This window comes from Phocoena phocoena, chromosome 16, assembly GCF_963924675.1.
Source record: "Phocoena phocoena chromosome 16, mPhoPho1.1, whole genome shotgun sequence".
NCBI lineage: Eukaryota > Metazoa > Chordata > Mammalia > Artiodactyla > Phocoenidae > Phocoena > Phocoena phocoena.
In genome coordinates, this window is record NC_089234.1 from 50,616,989 (window position 1) to 50,637,254 (window position 20,266).

At 54.4% G+C, this 20,266-nt stretch overlaps 1 protein-coding gene across 1 annotated transcript; it reads right to left on the bottom strand.

Moving 5' to 3' along the window:
• Positions 1 to 668: 668 nt before the first annotated feature.
• CDHR1 (cadherin related family member 1) lies at positions 669 to 19,965 on the bottom strand. Its single transcript, XM_065894443.1, has 17 exons — positions 19,826 to 19,965; positions 19,210 to 19,305; positions 18,298 to 18,443; positions 17,428 to 17,478; positions 16,263 to 16,352; positions 14,929 to 15,015; positions 13,482 to 13,598; positions 12,325 to 12,468; positions 10,873 to 10,951; positions 9,497 to 9,597; positions 6,660 to 6,863; positions 5,998 to 6,150; positions 4,227 to 4,391; positions 3,760 to 3,827; positions 3,013 to 3,241; positions 2,100 to 2,357; positions 669 to 1,446 (listed from the first exon to the last, which is right to left on the bottom strand). The coding sequence occupies exons 1-17, from the start codon at positions 19,878 to 19,880 to the stop codon at positions 889 to 891; spliced, it is 2,601 nt and encodes an 866-aa protein (XP_065750515.1). The 5' UTR covers positions 19,881 to 19,965; the 3' UTR covers positions 669 to 888.
• Between the last annotated feature and the right edge of the window lie 301 nt (positions 19,966 to 20,266).

Below are 20,266 nucleotides of genomic sequence, written 5' to 3' on the forward strand. Positions count from 1 at the left end.
CTACTACTTGTTTTGATCCTCGCCCCAGACCCATGAATGAGGCAGATTCACTTTCTTCATTTTCCGGATGAGAAAGAGCAGAGCAGGGAGTTTAAACAGCTTTCCCAAGGTGACAGCATGTGAGTAGAAGAGCTGGATAAAAATGGAAGTCTCCCCAGATCTCAGCCCTGCACTGTCTCTTCAAGGACTTCTGGTGGGACAGCTCCTAAGGGGACTTGATGCTTTTCCGGATTATCTCTAGGGCTGCCAGCGTGGCTCCAGCTATTTCTGGGACCAGGGCAGGCCCATGTGGGCATAGCAGGGGCCCACAGTCTCTGCCCAGACACTGTCCTCCACCTTCCAATGGCTTTTAGGCACAGGTCCACAGTCAGCGTGAGTTTTCGGTGCATCTTTGCCCTCCCCTGCTGCATTTGGTCTCCTACAGCCTGCAAGGTTCGTTGACCCTCACCCTTAGTCAGCACTGAACCCCCTTTTTCTGCTCCTGTTCTTAGCTGAAGACTTCAGGATCCAGGTTCTAGTTGACCTTGTCACATGTGGCCACGGCCCTGCTCCTGGACTGAGAAAGCTGGGGCCCCAGCAGGACCCAAGAGACACTGTGAGATCTGGGGTTGGTGAGTAGAAGACATAGATCTGGCTCCTCGTCAACTCCCAGCCTCTGCAGAACAGGCAGCATTGAAGCTGTGCCGAGGATCTGGGTGACGGGAAAGTATTTGCCAATTGCATCCATAACCAGAGAAAGAAATTCCTCGCCCAAGGCACTGTCCTGAGCCCTGGATATGGGGGTTACACCATTGCACAAAACAGGGGTGACCCTAAGGGGCAGAGCTGGGGAGTATGGCCCAAGCAGCTGGGCAATCGGGTTGGGAGAGAAGGACCACAGGACACGTTCTAGAAGTAAGCCTCGCTATGCACATTCTTCTTCTCAAACTTTTGCCTGAGCTCAGAGACCAGAGCTGACTGGACGGGTCTTCCCGCAGCCTTGTGTTTTGCCAAGGCCTTGGGTTTTGGTGATGGATGGGGTTGCTGAGGGGCGAGTGAGCCAGAGACTGTAGGCACCATCCAATGGGCTGGTCCCATGCTGGGTGCCACGCTGGGTGGTGGAGGGGGAGCGGGGACTTTGGGGGGCGGTGCACTTCCCAGGCTGTTGTTGTTGCAGTTCTCATTGGGAGGATCCTCTCTGAGCACAAACTTGTCAGCGGCCTTGGTCCTTCTGAACTTGAGCCACTTGATGCCGGCGGTGCGGGGTGCAGGGCTGGGCCGCTTGCGGAGCACACGCCGCACCGGCAGGACCTTGTTGGACTTCTTGTTGCGCCAGAAGGTGGCGGTGGAGATGAGGACGGTTATGGCCACAATAATGGCCATGATGCCGGCCAGCACACCCACGGCCTTCATGGGGTTGTCTTTGGTCTGCATCAGGAAGGCAGCCATGGGGTTTCGGGACAGCATCTGGAAGAAAGATGCATTCGGCTGCTCCTGCCTCGTCCCCGGAGGACAGAGCAGGGGCCGTAAGCCTGATGGTTTTTAAGCTTTCTGGGGTCAGGCATCCCTTGGAGAATCTGCTGAGCACTATGGGCTTCACTGCAGAAAAAATGCACACAGAGAAAACACAATGCATGCACCTCTGCAGAAAAATGCACACAGAGAGAGCAAGATGCAAGCACCTCTTCTGGATGAAGAACTCCTGCATTAGTGCTACTGCTTTCCTTTGATTGGGGGGAGTGTGTGTCACGTTTGCCCAAGTGCATTAGGAACCTCTTAAGTGATGACTTCCTGCCAGACCCTGAACTGAGAACTACACATAATGATTTTACTTCTGCCTTTCGACACCCATGTGAAGGAGGCATCATTAGTCCCATTTTACAGAAAGGGAGTGGAGGCTTAGCAAAGTCCAAAGTCACACCATCACAAAGTGTTGAAACTAGGATTTCGAGCTGACTTCAAAGCCTGTGTGTTTGATGGCACAGGTGGTCTTCAAGAGAATTGGGTGGGTGTCTTTGGAGGAAGGTGGTCTTTCTCCCTCTGGCCATGTTGCAGCGAGGTCTGAGCTGGCCCTCTGGCCCTCCCCCCCACTCCCCCGCAGATCACGGCTCCGTACCCACCTCAGTGTCTATGATGTCAATCTTGAGTAAGGCCGTGGTGCTGAAGGATGGGGAGCCGCGGTCCTTGGCCTGCACCTCTAGTGACCACGTGTGGTCCCCGCTGGGTGTGATGTTGTGCAGGGCATCCAGGGAGCGGATGGAGTTCTTGAGCCGGATCTCCCCCGTGTGTGTATCGATGTCGAACACGTTGGCTGGCTCTGCGTGGGTGATGGAATAGTCCACCAGGTTGTTGGGCTCCTCTGCGTCCTGGTCTATGGCCTGTGCACAGAGAGGGACAGACAGAGCTGGGCTTCGAGGGCGATACTTGTGTACCCTGGCTCAACCAACACGTCATATAGAGCTGGCTGGGCTGAAGGGAAATGGTCCTAATCCTATTTGAGTGAATGGAGCTGGGAGAGGAATTGAATGAGCCAGGGTGGGTCTGCGCTTGGCTCTCTCTGTGTGTTGTAGCAATTCATTCTCTGAACAAGTCTACGCAGTCCAGTATTGTCAAAAAACAAAAGCCTGGAGGCGGAGTGACTTGTCTAAGGATGGAGAGGTAGAAGGAGGGGAGCTGGGATCCAGAGTCAAGTCTGTTGGGTTCCAGGGTTCATGCTTTTTCCGTATCGGGAAGGCAGTGCAGCAGGGAAAGCGGTGCTGTAAAGGCAGGCAGACCAGCTGTGTGAACTCAGGCAAACCAAACATGCAACCTGCCTGAGCCTTAATTTTTTTTTATGTGTAAAGTGGCAAAAATATCTTCTTTCTCAGAGGTTACTTCTGGGTTGAGGTGGGGATGACGGTATATAAAGTACCTTAAAAACCCTTGCTTATTTCAGGAATCCAGTATATTTTAAAAGAAATTCTTATGCTACAGTGCCGCCTGCAGTTGCAGGGACAAGACTTTTACGGGACCTCAGCTACCTTCGAAGCCCACCTCAATTTTGACTGGGGTCCCCAGCACCATTGTCTTCTCCTGGACGCGCTTTCCAAACTGGGGGTAGTGGTCATTGACATCCAGCAGCGTGACGAACACCTCGGCTAGGCTGTACCTGCCCTCCATGTCCTCTGCCTTCACGTAGAAGTTGTACCTGGCAGTGTCCTCGGCGTCCAGGCTGGCCCAGGGCTGGGTGTAGATGATCCCAGAGGATGGGTGGATCAGGAAGCTGTTGGGCACAGACAGCGCAGGCAAGGGTGTGCACAAGCACACTCACGTACATGCGTGTACACTCACAGAGGTGCACACACGCCTGCGGTAAGGAGCCGCCTACAGGAAGGGGCGGTAATGCACCAGGCAGCTTCCCCAAGGCATCCCGAAGGACCACCCTCCTACTTAGCAGTCTTACCAATGTAGAACTTAACCCAAGTCACAGCCCTTCCCTCTCCTCCCGCGACCTGCCCCTTCCTAGCCCAGCACTGCTTGCCTGGCCCCCAGGGCCACGAGCCCCAGCTCCAGGCCATAATGATGTCCCTTCTGCTCTCAGACTCACCTCACCTGGTGGGTCCCCACATCTCGACGCCAGGCTCTCTACAGCTCCCCTCCATTCCTTGTGCCCAGGCTCGCCTCCCCGACCCAGGTCCTGCTCTTCCCAGGCTCCTCCTGCCTTTAGCACAGATCCTCCTCCACTCTCAGCCTCCCAAATCCCTTGCCTGAGGTCCTGTCCGGGATTCTGGATCTACTCACAGGTCTGCCCCGGATCCATAGATGGAGTATTTGACTTCACCCCAGGGACCTGTGTCTGGATCGACGGCCTGGAAGAGAGAAAGCTCCCAGTGGCCCCTGCCCCTTTGTCAGGGCATGTTGGCAGCTGTTGCTTTCAATGGCAAAACAAGGATTTGGGGGATTTGCCCAGCTGGGGAGAAACTGATCTGGAGCCCTGCTCTGGAGCCCTAGTTTCGCCCTAGGAGATCTCAAGTATTGGAGGAACCAGATCTGGAAGGCCTTGTATTTCTCATTATATGTCCTCATTATAGTCCTGTGAGGTGCTGTTATTCCCACTGTATGGAAGAAACTGAGGCTCAGGGAGGGCAGGTAGCTTGTCTAAGAACACAGCCAGTGAGTGTGGGCTTCGCGATTCAAACTGGAGCCCCAGTTTGTCTGACTTCACAAGGCCCCCTTCACCCCCAGTCCCTGGGTCAGCCCCAACCCACTGTGACAGCCAACACGTTGGAGCCCCCTGGGGCATTCTCGGGGATCCTGGCAATGTAGTAGTGGGAGGTGAACTTGGGGACATTGTCATTGGTGTCCAGGAGCTGGATCACGATGTCCGCTGTGGAGCTGAACTTCTCTGGGGTGTTCACTTCGATGGCCAGGAGCTGGGGAAGGAAGGAAAAGGAGGACTTGTCTGGGTGGCAGTCGCTCTGCAGAGAGCCTGCCACGTCCCGTCTCAGTACCATCCCTGCCTTGTCTCCCGTTTTCTCAGCAGCCAGCCAGCTATGCCTGCCCCCACCTGCAGGGGGCACCTCTAAGGCACACATCATTTCCCTCCCCACTGACCGCAATGCCCGTTTCCTTATGGTTGCCATTTGCATTGGGACCAATTTCTTTTGCTCCACTGATTTGCATATTCCTTTGTTTTAAACTTCCATTAAAAAAACTATTTTGCTTCATAATATACTTTAATATCTGTCAGAGCAAGTTCTTGCCTCATATTCTTTTTACCTGAATTTCCTGACTATTCAGGTTTATTTCTCCAGATAAAAACCAGTATAATTGTGTCAAACCCCCTCCCTCCTCCCCTAAGGAAATTCTGGGTAAGACTTAATTGAGGTGGTGTGATTCTTTATTAATTGACGAGAATTCGCATTTTTAAACAGGTGTGTCTTTATATTTCTTGCCTTCTTTATGTCCTTTTGTTAAATTTGTGCATTTTTTGTCATTTAGATGCTGCATATTTGTTATGGTAATTCCTAGAAATTTTATCTATTAGTTGTCACTGTACAAGTGCTCTCTTATTCCATTATTCTCATTGCTGTTTTTTGTACGTAGGAAAACTATTAGGTTTTGTGTATCAACTTTATAATCAAACATATTAGCAACTTTGCTGTGTCTAACAGTTTTTCGATCATTTCTTTTAGATTTTTCTAAGCAAACAATCACATCGTCTAAAATAATGATGATAATAATAATTTTTATCTCTTCCTTTCTAATGTTCGTACCTTTTGTTTCCTTTTTTTAATCCAGGAATAATGTTATTCTAGGAATAGTGTTAAAGAATAGCGGTGAGAGCAGTTATCCACGTTTTGTTCCTGACTTCATAGAATGCTTTTAGAGTTTCACTTTTATCGACTGACTGATTGATTGAAGTATAGTTGCTTTACAATGTTGTGTAGAATTTCACTTTTAAACACGATGCTAGCTATCGGTGTCTATGCATTTATAATCATAAATAATTAAAACAATTTAAAAAATACCAACAAAGTATTTTTCCTTTTTATTAATATAAATTATATATTTATGTATAATATGCATTATGTATTTATGTTTATCATTTTAAATAATTACAAGCACAAAGGAGTATATTTTTCATCTCCTGCTAAAGTTTTTAACAGAATAGGTGACATATGTCAAATGTGTATGAGAAAACATCTATCCTGAGGATCAAATAGTTTTCTTCTCTCAATCTATTCACACGGCACATTGTATTGGTAGTTTTTCTTTGGACACCCCTCCATGCACTCCTGGGGACAGTCGTAGTTGAGAAGCGGGAGCTCAGTGAGGCTGTGTGCAGTATGAGAAGGGTCTTGTGTCGTGATTCTTCTTCTCCCGTTTCCACTTACTCCTCAAATCAGCAGGAGGGGCAGAGAAACTGAGAGGAAAGGAGCAGGGCCAGGAGGGGCAGAGTGTGACAAGGGACCCCTTAGGAATGAATCTAGGTGCTGCTGTGACCCCCCATTCAGGGTAGTGCAAAGCATCACCTACCTTGAAGGTTAACACTTTGAACTTTTCAAAGTCAATGGTGGCTGAGTTCTCTACAACGATCGTCACTTGGGCTTCATTCAGGACCGTCTGGGGGACCACTCGGAAGATGCCCCCGGGTCCCACCAGCCGCAGGTTGAATTTGGCATTGGCTCCCTGGACAACAGTTTGGAGAAAGGAAACAGGGAAGATGGATGAGAACAGAAACTCATTAGATAGTCGCGCTGTGCAAGGAGCCTTCACGTGCCCTTGACCCCGGGAGGTGAGTATTATTACTTCTTTCTATAGGGGAGGTGATGAAGAATCAGAAGGGTCGAGCAGACTATGAAGACTCAGCAAGGAAACAAGCACAGAAAGCCTAGCCCTGAGCCGGGCACAGGAGGCCACAGGCCACATCTGCAAAGTCTGGAGGGTCAGACGCAGAGGTGCTTGCATTTGACTGGCTTTTTCCTCTTAATTGATTGTGAATATATTTAGGCCAAGCAGCTGGTCTTTGATTATCTACCCTCCCTCCTCTCTCTCTTGGTTACCCACTCTTGCGTCATTCATTTTGTGACTCTCCAGGCCCCTGTGAACATCAGCAGGAAAGGCTCATGCAGGCTCAGCTTTGGGACTTGGTCCCATGTGGTTTGCAGGAAGACAGAGTCGAGGGCAGGACCACATACCTGGTCTGAGTCATTGACAGTGATCTTGAGGCCCCGCAGGATCTCCCCCTGGGGCGGGTGCTCATACATGGACAGCTCAAATCTGTTCTGGGGTCCACTCTCTCCATAGAATGTCGGTGGATGGTTGTTGAGGTCCACGATCCGGATGGTGACAGGGGCCATGGCCTGGGCAGCTGGGGTCCCTGCAGAGCTGACCTCAGCCACCTGGGGTGGGGACAGGTGGCTATGGCTGTGTGGCAGGCTGATTCCAAGATGGCCCCAATGATCCCTGCCTCCTGGTATTCGTGCCCTTATGTAATCTCCTCTTTTTCAGTGTGGCCTGGCCTAGTGACCTGCTTCAAGCTGATAGAATATGGCAGAGGTGATGAGATAGCACTTAGTGATTAGGTTACTAATTTGTGATTAGATTAATCTAATCACTGATAAGTGATTAGATTAGGTCATAACTTCTATCTTCTAGATAGATAGAAGATATCTATCTATATCTATCTTTTGCTGGCTTGGATGAAGCAAACAGCTGTGTTGAAGAGGCCTGTGTTCCTAGGAACTAATGGTGATGTGTAGCCAACAGCCAGCAAGGAACAGAGGTTCTTAGTCTGACAGCCCATGAGGTACTAAATCCTGCCAATAACCATGTGAGCTTGGACGCTAGCCCTCCTCCAGTTGGGCCTTCAGATGAGAACCCAGTCCTGGCTGAAAATTTGTTGGCAGCTACGTGAGAGACCTTGAAACTGAGGACCCAGCTAAGCTGACTCTGTACTCCTGACTCACAAACTGCAAGATACAAATGTGTGTTGTCTTAAGACACTACATTTGTGGTGATATGTTACAACAGTCATAGGAAACTAGTATAGGGCTATTACTTGTCCCGTTTTACAGATGAGGCAAGAGGAAGGAGGCAGTCACCTGGGGTCACACAGCTGGACTAGGAAGAAGGTAGATGTGTCTGATTCCTTAGGCAGTGCTCTCTCCACCTCACCGCACTGCCCTCTCTTTGCAGCCAGATGTGGGTTCAAACCCTAGCTTTACCATGTTCTGCACTCGTGTCCACTTGCCCAGGGGGAGGCTGCAGGGAGAGGAGGTGTGGCGATGCAGCAGTGGATGACAAATACAGGCTGCAAAGCCAGGGCCAAGAGTCCACAAGCACCTCAGGAACGGGTGGCAAACACCATGTGAGGCCCTGCAAGGGCTTCTTTCCGCTCTCCTATAAGCATGTCTGGTATTACCTATCCTCAAATGACCCTCCCTGGCCTCTACTCCATCACACACTAGCTGCTTCCTAACTCTTCTTTGGTAGAAGCTTGTGCCCTCTGCCCCCTTTCCTCCCATTCAATGCTCAGCCCGTCCCCAACTCAGATACTTCACACTGACTTCCATGCTGCAGGTGGCACTGCCCGCTCCCCCTCCCCCTTCCAAGTGTGCTGTCCCCTTGGCTAAAGTGGCTCCACTTTGCAGGTTGGACTTGACCCCTGGTCTCTCCTTCCTTGGCACCTCCCTCTTCCTCACTCTTATCCTGGGGTGCTCCCGCAGTGGCCTTCTGAGCTGGTGGCTCCTCTCTCCCACCAGCCCTCCTCTGGGTGGCCTCATGCCCTCCCCTCCTTTCACAGCTACCTGTATGTTGATGCTGTCTGCCCTGAAGTCCAAACCTGTTACCCTCAAGTTTGGATGTTTCAACTTGAATGTCCCCGAGGCACCAGAATGCCTCATGCCCATCCTACTCAACTTGCCTTCTCACCTGTGTTTGTGATGGCATGGTACCACCCTAGATGCATCCCTCCCTCTCCTTTCCCCCACCCCTCACGGCCCCATTCTGTGGAATCTCATTCACAGTTTGCCGTTTGTCCATTTTCACTGTTCCGCCTCCGCTCATCCCCACGGCCCCTCGGCATCTGTCACCTGGGCTGATGGCTTTGCTTCCCTACCTCTCATCCACTTCCCTCCAAACCCAAGCTGGGAGCAGTGCCCTCAAACATCAGGCTGAGACTGGTGCCAGAATCACCTGGGAGCTCAAAACACGCAGAATCCTGGGTTTCCCCCAGGCATACTAAATACCCATCCTCAGGAGTGGGTCCTGGAAATCTTTTTTTTTCCAAGCTCTCTGATTTGGGGAATCCCACTGGTCTAGTGAGCAGTCAGAGTGAGCTTTTAACAAGACTCTAATTCTGCTCAAACCTTTCCATGGCTCTTCCCTGCTCTTGGGCAGGACTAGGTACATAGTTTGCAGGCCCAGTGAAAAATGAAAATAGGGGGCCCCTTGAGAATTTCAAGACAGCAAGAGCAGAGCATTAAGCCCAGCATGGGACCCTTCTAACTGTGGCTCCTGTGTCATCTCACAGGTTGCATGGCCGCAAAGCTGGCCCTGTTGCAGGGAAAACCCATGCCTCGTATTCAAGGCCTTTGCTCCTCCGGCACCACCTGGGCTCCAACCGTTTCTCCTTTACGTGCTGCCTGTGGACTCTTGGCTCCGGTCCCACCTGACCCCTCATTGCGCCCCTGCTACATCATGTTCTCTCACCTCCAGCCTCGGCTCATTGGGCTTTCCTAGCTTTGCAAGGCCTCCGCCTGCCCCACCCTAAACAGTGCTCCCCAACACCAGTCTCCACTTGCTGGGTCCTACCCATGTTCATGGCATCGCTGCTTCCATCCTTCCTTCTCCTGCCTCATCACAGCTCCCCTCGCCAGGTACTACCTCTTGTAGGTGCTCCTTGAAGCAACATCTAGATCCTTCCTCCCTAGATCCTGCGAGCCCTGGGGGGTAAGGGGGCAGCCCAGGTCTCATCACCTTTGGAACCTTCCAGGGCCGAAGGGTGGGGAACGCCAAGCTCGTGGGAGGATACCTGTACATGCAGCTCATACACCGCTCTCCGGAGCTGGGCAGGGCTCTGGGTGATGGAGATTGCTCCAGACGTCTCATTAATTTCAAAGGCTCCATCACTGCCTGTCACAGAAGACAGATGTGCCCTGCAGTTCTGAACAAGGCCACACGGTGGCGCAGGGTGCCATACGTTCCTCAGACGCTATCTCGTTCAAGTCTCCCCTATTATCATCTGTGTCTTGCCAATGAGGAAACTGAGTCTCAGAGGGGCTAAGTAACTTATCTAAGGTTACACAGTGAGTGCAGAACTGGGACTCAAGCTCACTACTTTCTGGCTCCCAGATGCTCTAGTATTTTGCTTCGTGTGTGTGTGTGTGTGTGTGTGTGTGTGGTAGAAAGAGAAAGGAGAAATAAAGAGGTATAGAGGAAGGGAGATGGGAGGTGGAGAGAAGGAGAGAAAATAATGGAGGGAAGAAAGGAAAAGACTGGAAGGGGAGGAGTAGAGGGAGATGCAAGAAGACAGGAGAGGAGATGGTGTGGTGTGGGCACTCGGTAGGTGTTTGAAGGATTGCAGTGGTGGAGGGGAGGGAAGGCAGTCAGAGGTCTGCATGCCTGGGGAGAGATGCCTGTGTGTGACAGTGGACACATCTGCACGTGTGTGAGCTGCTGGAAGGGGAGTGTGTACCAGGCATGTTCCAGGGACAGGGTCAGAGGAGGTGATGGTGTCTGAGTGAGAGTATAGAGATGTGTGCATGTCTGGGAGCAGGTACGAGGTGTGGTGGTCCCCTGGAGGGGACCAGCTACTGAGGGCTCAAGAGCCCTCCCCAGGGCTGGCTTCTCCTGCTCAGTTGCTGCCCAGCTGTGGAAAGAGCCAGCAGACTTAGGTTCAAACCCAATGGGAACTTGGGATAATTTAGCTTCTCTGAGCCTCAGTTTTCTCACCCATGTACAGGGCTAGTACTAGGCACACGCAAAATCATCAATGCATTTAATTCACTGAATTCAACTCTATGCTCTAGGCCAAAACATTTAAAAGAATGAGAAAAACACATGGCAATTTAAAGAGTATAAGAAATCTTGCCACCCCTTCCCATTAACGAGGTATGCCCAGGAGCCCGTGGGAACATGAATTGGCACCACCTGTGCCGCTTTCGGTATCCAGCCCCCAGCCCCTCCCTGCCCAATGTGTCTCTCCCTGTTGCTGGACATAATGAGAAGCAGGGACCAAAGGAGACGCCCAAGGAGACGTGCCGCCTCCTGCAGGGACCCAGCCACTCTTCTCCACGCATCCTGTGCTTCTGGCCTATAGATGAGGAAACTGGGATCTGGAGAGGTTGGATCTCACTCTGGTTACCCAACGAGTTGTAGCTGCAGCCCAGCAGCGAGCCCCAGACTCACCGTTCACGAGGCTGTAGAGAACACGGTTGGGTTTGCCGCGATCTCCATCCATGGCGACGACGGTCAGGACCTCTGAGCCCTTGGGGGGAACAAGGATTTTACCCTGTGGCCCTGGGAGGCCGTTTGAAGGCTTTGGGAAGTTGCCCCACCTGACAAGCCCTGCTCGATCCTGGCCTGCCACCCCCTCCTGGTTTCCCTACTCAGGCCCGTCTCCCCGGAGGCCTATGCGTCCTCATGGCAGCTTCCTGACTGTCCTCTCCCCCAGCCCTGGCACCTCCTTCCCGCTTAGCTCCTCAGCAGGACCGTCTGGGCCTCGCCCTGCTCTGACCTGCAGCCCCCATGTGAGCAGCCCGGCCTTTCTCTCTCCCTCATTCTGTGCCCTTCTGCACCACTCAGCTGCCAGCATCTGAAAAGGTGATGTCTTAGCTTGGGCCCAGAACATGAGTAGTGCTCAGTAAGTGTTTTCATTGTTGTATAAAGTTGGGAATTATCAGAATCCGGGGAAGTGAAAATTGAGAATGCAATTCCATTCCACAGAGAGTTCTTGAGCCGTGGCCATGGGAGGTGTGGCTGGGGGGGCACATAAACACATGGGCTCACCCCAAGGAGGGGCGTGCCCGTGGAGGGGCGTGCTGGGTGTAGGAGCAGACATCAACCAAAGATGTCGGCGAAAGCAGTGCCTGGGCTGAGCCAAGAAGGGCAGGAAGCGTTAGGCCCATGGGCACGTGTCCAGCAGAAGGAAAAGGGTGCAGTGGTGAGAGGGCTGGGCTGAGTAGAGGATGGTGGGGCCTCCGGGGTGGAGGGGAGGCCGGCCCCTAGATGCCAGGCCCAGGACTGGAACCTGAGAGTTCAAAACACAAAACACAGGGGTGGCGGGGGGGGGGGGGGGGCGGGAAGGAGGGACGGAGACTGTGCTGAAGGGGGAGGAAGCTGAGGCCAGCCTTCCATCTGGGCCCACGTGTGATGTCCGACAAGGGGTGTGGTGATTCGGCAGCAAACTGTGGGAGAACTACCGGTTTGAGGGGCCCCAGGCTATACAGGCTTAGAGGGAGGGAAGCGAAAGGCACCTCACCTCCTGTACGAGGTGGAGGAAAGGGCCACTTAAACCAAATCATCAGCTCTCTTCCCAGCCTCTCTTCTCAGCCCTTTTGAAGGGCTGACATGTGCAGCCGGGCTGGCGTAAGCTTGAGTGAGTGAAGAGATGCCTGGCATAGCCTGGGCACCCGGTACGTGCTCCACACACAAGCCGCCACTTCTTCCCAGGCCTACTTCCCCACGCAAAACGACCTGTTTGTGGCCTGAGTGAGGGGTCCAGAGCCGGCCTCCACATAAGCTGAGGCTCGCGAGTCCGGGTCGAGCCCAGCCATCCAGCAGGGGGATCCTCGGGCAGCACGAAGGACAGGGCAGAAGGTGTCCGGAGGTGACACTGGGCTGAGGGGCGCAGCCACCCACCGGAAGGGTGTCCTGGTACACATAGCCGTAGTAGGGCGTGCCCACGAAGACAGGGGCCATGTCCTGCACGTCCTCCACATTGACTGTAACCGTGGTGGTGGCCGAGAGCACCACGCTGGCCCCTCGCAGCCTCCCTCCGCCATCCTGGGGAAGGGTCGGAGAGGGAAGAGAGGTTGGGCTCTGGAGTTGAGCAGACTCCCACAGAATCCGGCTCCTGTCACTTAGTGGCTGCCCTCCCTGATTTCCGTTTGCTTCCGTGTCACCTGGAGATAATTTTGCCCTCATACGGGTGTTAGGAAAATTAAATGAGATGATGCAAGAAGGTCTTCAATCAGTGCCTGCTATGCAGTAGGTGCTCATAGGCATTCCTTTGGAAAGAGGGTTAGGTTTCTCTCCAGGGAAATCATGTCTGATCAGTAGCAGAGGAGGAGGGGGTCAGAGCCAAATCCCCTCTCCCAGCCCGGAGCCAAGCCTCAAACACTCCTGAGGACCTGCTAAGAGCATGATGTGGACCCGCGCCTGAGCGTGTATAATGGAGCTGTGCGCCCACCAAGCCTGCCCTCGTGGAGTGGCTGGCAGGCAGGCCCGGCACGAGCCTCCTGGTGCAGACTGAGGGGGATGCCCTGTAGCCAATATGTGACCAGCAGGGGCCTTCCTGGAAAAGAAAATGGGGGTCTTAGAGGGACGGCTGGGGCTTCCTGAAGTCTCGGGGTGGGCAGATGAGAAAACTGAGGCTCAGAGAGGGTAACCGGTCACACAGAGAGGAAGAGGAGGGTGAGCAAGCCCGGGCAGAGAAACAGAGGTGCCCAGAGGCCAGGTTGTGCGGATGTGAGGGCCATGAGTCTCCAGGCACGGCCACCTGCGCCTACAGAGGAGAGCCAGGCCTGTCAGTCCGGAGGGGGCGTATGCCCTCTCCCAGGAGGGAATATGCCCTCTCTGGCTCAGAAACACCAGCCTCCCTGGGGAATATGTCCATGTCTGGGCAGGCTCCACGCATTAGAGATTCCGAGCGGCTGCACCCCCATCCCTTCCCCCATCGTACCTTCTGCCCCGAACTGCCCCCCAATTGTAGAACCTAGCTGCTCCAATCCAAGGGCAGCTTCCCCTGACGGAGGCTGAGGAGAGCCCAGGTGCTGCCATTCCTCCCTCTCTATTACCTTGGCAACCACAGCAATGAAGTGGGCCGGGGCCTTCTCGTAGTCCAGGGTGGCCCCAGCCTGGAGGCGCAGTACACCACTGTGGCGGTCCACAGAAAACTTGGTGGAGTGTGGATTCTGTAAAGAGCGAGGGGCGGGCTGGGCCTTGGGGAGGGACCCAGGTCCCTCGCCTGCTCTGCTTCCTGAAAGGGGGTCTTCACCGTCCTCCCTTCATCACACGAACTCTGGTCTCAGGGCTGAGGTGCACACTTCAGGGCACTCAGTCTTCCCGGCCCCCAGGGTCCCGCTTGCTAGGGCTCTGGGCTTCCCCTCTCTCTCCCTCAGTCCAGCAAAGACGTTCCCTTCCAGCAGGGCCTCAGCTCTTTTCTCAGCTCAGCTAGAAAACAACGGGGCCCAGCTCGGGGCTAAGCTCTGGCCTGGAGTTTTCCAGCAGGCAGAAATGTCAGCAGAGTGCTCTAACCTAGAGGAGGTGAGGGCTGAAAGCCATAGTGACAGAGAGAGCCTTCAGGATCTTCCAACCCCTCCATTAAGTGACTGTGGGTCAGTCAGCAGCATCTGGGTAGGGGGTTGGGGCGGTCAGATGGGGACAGGAGACAATCCTCAATCTGAAGAGGGGTGACTGTGTGTCAGGAGCTGTTGTTGGAGCTTGACACGTATTTAATCCTCACAACTACCCAATGAGGATGCGCCTTCAACTTGCCCATTTTACGCACGAGGAAGCTGAGCTGGGAAAGTCATACAATGATGGAAGCCCCATGCGTGGGAAGTGGTGGAGTCTTTTCAGAACCCGTGGAGCCCAGGGGCTTTCTCCAGAAGCTGTGTCTCTAGCCACTGAGCTATACTGCCTTGAAAATGGTGAGAGCAAGTGATTAACTGTGGAGAGCAGAGAAGATGCTGCAGAAACAGCAGCCATGGGAAGGAGGGCAGTGGGTTCCGGAGGAGTCCAGGGAAAGGCAGGAGGTGTGGGGAGGGGTCTCCGCCTTCGACAGGGTGGGATGGATGGACAAGGGTAGGGTGGAGGTGTCACAGCTCTGCTCATTCTGAGAGTTGCCCCTTCTGCCTTTTTTCCTATTGACACTTCTAGGCTCAGACAAGTTTCTTTTACTTTGTGTGTGCGCAAAGTGCCCAGGCCATCTTCTGGGGGAGGGGTTGGTGGGGGGAGAGCTGAGGGTCCTGAGATCTGGGGAAAGGGAGGCAGGTCAACTCAGAGGGAGCCAGGATGGGCCAGTCAGGGGAAGATGGCTTCCTCTCAGGCCAGTCTTAGGTCCCCACCTATTCATCCCACGCCTGCATTTACTGAGACCTCTTTGGGTGGGATGCACCATCTCTGACAATCTTTGGGAATAGTTGAGGCACTGACCTAAGGGCTTTAGTGATGGAGATGGGGGCTGTCCAGGTGTCCCTGCTAGCCCAGGCCTCTGGTTATTTCCTGTGTGTCCCACCTTACCTTCAGGAAGTAGGTGACACTTCCTCCAGAACCTGTGTCCCTGTCCACTGCACGGACCTTGGCGATACTGCTCCCGGCAGGTGTGTCCTGAGGGGTCACAGCCACAGAAGGTCAGTCCCAGGGGCAGTGACAGATGCTCGGGGAACTGGGGTCTAGGGGCACGGAAAGGTGGAGTCAGGGAAGTGAGGGGTGAAAAAGAGGTGAAAGGTGGTGATTGACCTAGGGAGCATCCAATAGGAGGAGGGGCCTTGATGGAGGAGACACACTGGAGTCAGAGTGGGGTCAGGAAAGGGCAGAGGAAAGGAGGAACAAACAGACATCCTCCCCCTGAGAACGGCTCCAAATAGACAAAGGCTTTAAATATGAAGTGACTGTAAACAGTTAACAAACACAGACATATTCCGTATCACCAGTTTAGAGCCAGCGCAAATATCTTTCTCCTACTGAATTAGCGGACATTTAAAACTCCCAGAATGGCCAGTGTCAGCCAGGAACCAGGAGACAAACCCTTTCTCACATCCTAGGGGAAAGGCAAACAGGTGTCATTCTGGAAAATCAATCTGGCAACACCTCACAGGTGCCCAGGCTTTGACCCAGCAATTTCAAATCATTCCAATTAGAGAAAGGAACTTTTATGCTCAGAGTTTGTTGCTTGATGTTTCTTATGACGGCAAAAACTTAAAGTATCTTTAATATCCAAACATAAAGGAACAGTTCAGTAAATGCTGGAATATGCACTCAAGGAAAGCTATTAAAATCTTAGTTACCACAAATTTACAATTACTGAGGAAAATTCTTATGTTATAAATTCAGTGAAAAGTAGAATACAGAAAACATGTTTAGTATAGTCACAACTATGTAAAATAAAGAGAAAGCAAGAACCTATGATCATGAAAATGATGAGGAGGAAATACCCCCAAATTTAACAATGTTGTCTCAAGCTGGAGGGATTAAGGGTGGTTTCTGAAACTCTTTTTTCCCTACTTTTCTGTACAATTCAGATTTTCACAATAAGAGTACATTATAGGGAATTCCCTGATGGTCCAGTGGTTAGGACTCGGCATTTTCACTGCAGGGGGCGAGGGTGCCCCCCCAAAAAGGAAGTGCATTATAATTCTAATGGAAAATGGTCAATGAACATTCCTTTGGGATAAAAATGTGAGGGGCTGGCAACAGAGGTGGCAGGAGGACACAGAGGGGAGGGGTCTCCAGAGGGTAGTGAGTGATGGAGAGGGCTCTTCACTCCAATGCCTGGTCCCCTTGGCCAGGTCACAGGGCAGCCCAGAGGCCTGGGGCGGGAGTGCATCGACCCTGCCTGGTGGCCCCTTGCTCACCTCGGGAACCTGGACAATGTAGGGCTCCTGGATGAACCTGGGTGCCTCGTCATTGGCATCAGTCACCAGGATAGTGACTTTTTCCGCCACCTGAGAAGGGGCAAAGGGGACAGGTGTTGGAGCATTGAGACCTTCCAGGTGATAAAGCGACAATGGCCTCTAACACCCTAGGTGTATGTCTCTGCCCCCTCCTTCCCCCTCCCTTCCCCTCCCTCCCTCCTTCCTTCCCTCTTTTATTCATTCATGCAGCCCATACTGTTAAGGAACTACTCGGTGCCAAGCACTGTGCTCCATGCCGGAGACAGAAGACACAGTCTGACGGTGTGAATTTTGCAGGGTGGAGTGGTGGGCAAATAGCAACATATGAAAGAACAGTCGTGATGTCATTCAGGGCGGCAACCACAACAGGCTGGGCGCTGGGGGCTGGGGCCTGCACCACATGACTCTGAGGGTACCGTGTGCCCCAGCCTAGGCAAAGGCACCAGTTTAGGGGGCTACATCCAGAGGCCCAGAGAAGAGGCATCTGACCCAGCCTGCGGTGGATGACGGCAGGGAGGCCTCACAGAGGTGTGAGAAGTAAGGTCTGCAGCACTTCGTCAGGTGAGCGGGAACGAGGAGGAGGGTGTGTCAGGAAGAAGCAGCAACACGGGCAAAGGCATAGTGAAGCACATACGTGGGTTCAGAGCGCACGTTCACGGCTGGTGGGGTGAATGTGGGAGAGAAGGCGGGTGAGTCTGACGGTGCTCTGAGTGGCAGTGTGAGGCTTGGGCTCCACCCTGAGGGCAGTGGGGGCCAGCTGCTAGCGCTTTCTGAGCTGGGACCTGTGGCCAGGTCTTGGAGGGACGGGAGCCCCCAGGATTATCCGGGAAGCAGTGGTGAGGGCTGGGTGCAAGTGGCAGCTATGGGGAAGGAGGGGAGGAAGGAGGGGTCGGGTGCCCAGGTGTTCAGCTTGGGTGATGGTGCAGAGCCAAGAGCCAGGCGGGAGGAGATGGATGGGCAAGCAGGTTTGAGGAGACACTGCTTGAGGAATGTGGGTGTGCTCTCTCTCCCTTCCTTCCCCTCTCTCCTATGAGCATGCTGGGGCAGATCTTGCTGGACCTCAGCTTGGGTTTGCTGGGAGCCCTGCCCCGCGTGCGGCCAGGGGCTGGCTGGAGCGCGTACTCACCAGATTCAGGCCGTCAGAAATGCTGACAATAGCTTCAATCTCGTCCTCCCTCTGTGAAGCACAAGGACGAAGTGTCCAGGAGTCTGAGGCACCATAGGGACCCCTGGAGGCTGGGTGCATCAGAGGAGGCCCGGGCATTTCAAGGGAGCCCTGGAGCAGGGCGGAGTGGCTGAAAGCTGCCTCTGACCATGCTTGAGACCTTATTTTGGGGCTTGGCCCATCAGGGGTTCTCATAAACCCAGAGGGTGGAGGTGCCAACAGAAAATGCACCCCTGTCAGAATGAGAGATGCTAACAAGTGTGCTGGAGGACCCAGGAAGAGGTTATTAATCCATTTAAAAATTTTCCTCTTTTTGCCCCTTATCTCTCCCTTGACTCTCCATATTCTACAGCTCCTCAGAGGTCCAGGTCTGTGGTGTCTCAAGCTCTCCCCTTGACATGGTGGGTGTCGAGGTCCCCACGTCCCGTAGGGTGACAGGGAGGGGAGAACAGTTTCACCTCCTCTGCTGTGTCCCCCAGCTGTCTCCGGGACCCACCCTTTCCTTTCTCTGCACTGGTGGAGTCTGCCATTGGATCAGAGCTGGCAGCATCCCGCGGCCGAGGTCCAGGTACCTGGTCCACCAGCCTGGTGTGGGATCTCACGAGGGAAACACAGCCCATGCCCTGTCACCCGCAGGTTCAGAGGGCACAGAGGGGAGGAGTTTTACCAAACTCAGAGCCGCTTTCTAAACGAGTCTTTCCAGCCCTGATCTGCTGGCTGAGTTTTCTGTGATTTATGGGAGCTCTCCAAGGATGCTCTCTAGGGCACTTTCCCACCCACAGAGGTCTGTCTACATGCCTGGCAGGCAATGTTCCTCGCAGGTCCCCATACCTCTCTGTCCAGCTCTTCAATCAGGGTTATGTTTCCAAAATTGGGGTCAACCGAAAAGACACTTCTAGCGCTGGGGTCAAAGCTGATGTGGTAGGAGACGGGGTCTCCCTCGGGGTCTGTTCCATTCAGGGTGTACACATGAGAGCCTGGAAAGAGACAGCTGAGCGCTCACTGCTGGCCCCGTCCCGGCTGGCTGCTTCCTACTCTTTTTCTTTATTCTCCACGACTATCAGATGGCTGTTAGTACCTGCCACTTTACAGATTGTAGTCTAGAATACAGATTACAGAGGGCTTCAGGGCTGCTGGGTCTACCTCTAGGGTCTCTGCCTGGAAATGACTCCTGTCCCAGGAACCAAGACTGGGGATGCGGGATGAGGGAAAAGGGAGGAGCCTTAAGGTGGAGGGGTGACTCACGCGCAGCACTGTTCCCCATGCTTGGATTATTCAGGGAATTCTGAGCAGGTGCTTCCTTTACACTGCAGTGGTCCTTTTGCTCAGGGTTCCCAGACCAGGTGATGGAGAGGAAGTGTGAACCTCCCTCCTTCTCCGGCTCCTCTCCCTGCAGATGCCACTGAGTTCATTGTTCTGGGGCCATTTTAAAGCCTAGAGCCCTGGGGCTCTGGCACATTAGTACTTTGCTCAAGGTCACGCAGTGGGTAAAGGCCCCAGCGCTGAGGACTGCCGCCTGCCCCTGGGGCCGGCCCTGTCTCTGGGCTCGGCACCTGGGTCTCCAGGACTGGCCTAGTAGCTTAGGTGTCCACGGCCGCCGTGCCCTCCTTTCCTGCAACTGCCCCGGGGAATTCAGAGCGCTAACAGGATGTCCCGGGAGTCACGGGTTCGGTCTCTATGTCCAGGGGAACGTGGGCCGCCCCTCCGGGAGACCTAAGTGGGGCAGACGCCAGGCGTACTCACCCACAGGAGTGTCCTCCGGGAGGCTGAAGAGGGCCATGTTTCCGTTGGTGCTGCCCACCCCGTTGTCGAAAAAGTAGGGGGCGAAGTTGGCCTGGGCTAGGAAGAGAACACAGAACAGAGGACACCCGAACACGCGCAGGGACAGCTCGGCACCGGCGTGGTCGCGCGTCTGGCCCACGCGCGGGCAGGCGAGGGCTCCCGTCCCAGAGCCCAGCGCGCCCACCGGGGCCCTCGGCCACCTCCTCCCGTGGGCTCCGGCTGGGCTCGGCTTGTCAGGGACACGCACCATCTGGGCGTTTGGAACTCAGGCAGCGGCCAGTCTCAGCCCCATCAATGGGCAGACTAGGAAACCTCGCCGAGAGAGGGGCAGTGCCCTGGTCAAGGTCACACGGGGAGTGGAAACACCCTCCCACAGCCCTCGGGGCAGCTGCCAAACCTCCGACTGTGCTTCTGAAGAAGCGGAGAGCAGCGAGAATCCCCCTTCCCGTGTCCCCGTCCCCCATCCCGAGCCCCACTCTGGAAGTGAACGGTCCAGAACTGTCCCTAGGTCCACCCGGCTGGCGCCAGCACCCACCCCTCGTCCCTACCGGGGCCCGCGGGGCCTGCGGCCACTCACCCAGGCGGAGGAACAGCAGCCCCAGGGCCAGGACGGCCCGCAGGCCGCGCCCCATGTCTCCGCGGGCGGGTCTTGTTGCTCCCCGCAGCCGAGGCCGGGCGTCGGAGCACGGAGCATGCCCTGGGCCCGCGACGAGTGCAGAGCCGGGGTGGGGGTGGGGTGGGGTCGGCGGCGGGAGGCGGGCGTGGGCGGGAGCGCCGAAAGGTGCGGAGGGCGCTAAGCGGATGACACGGCTCGGATCGGCGCCGCTGGAGCGCTCCCGCCCGCAGCGGAACGAGACCAATTAGTGGGTGCAGAGCTGAGGGGACCCGCTCCCAGCAGCGGGCGGGGGTGGAGGGCGGGAGGGCATTCCTCTGTGCTACCGCGACCTCTGTCCCCAGGTCTGGAGCGCAGGAGCCAAGGGGACCCCAGGGCCGCAGGGCACTGGAAAACTGGGACTTT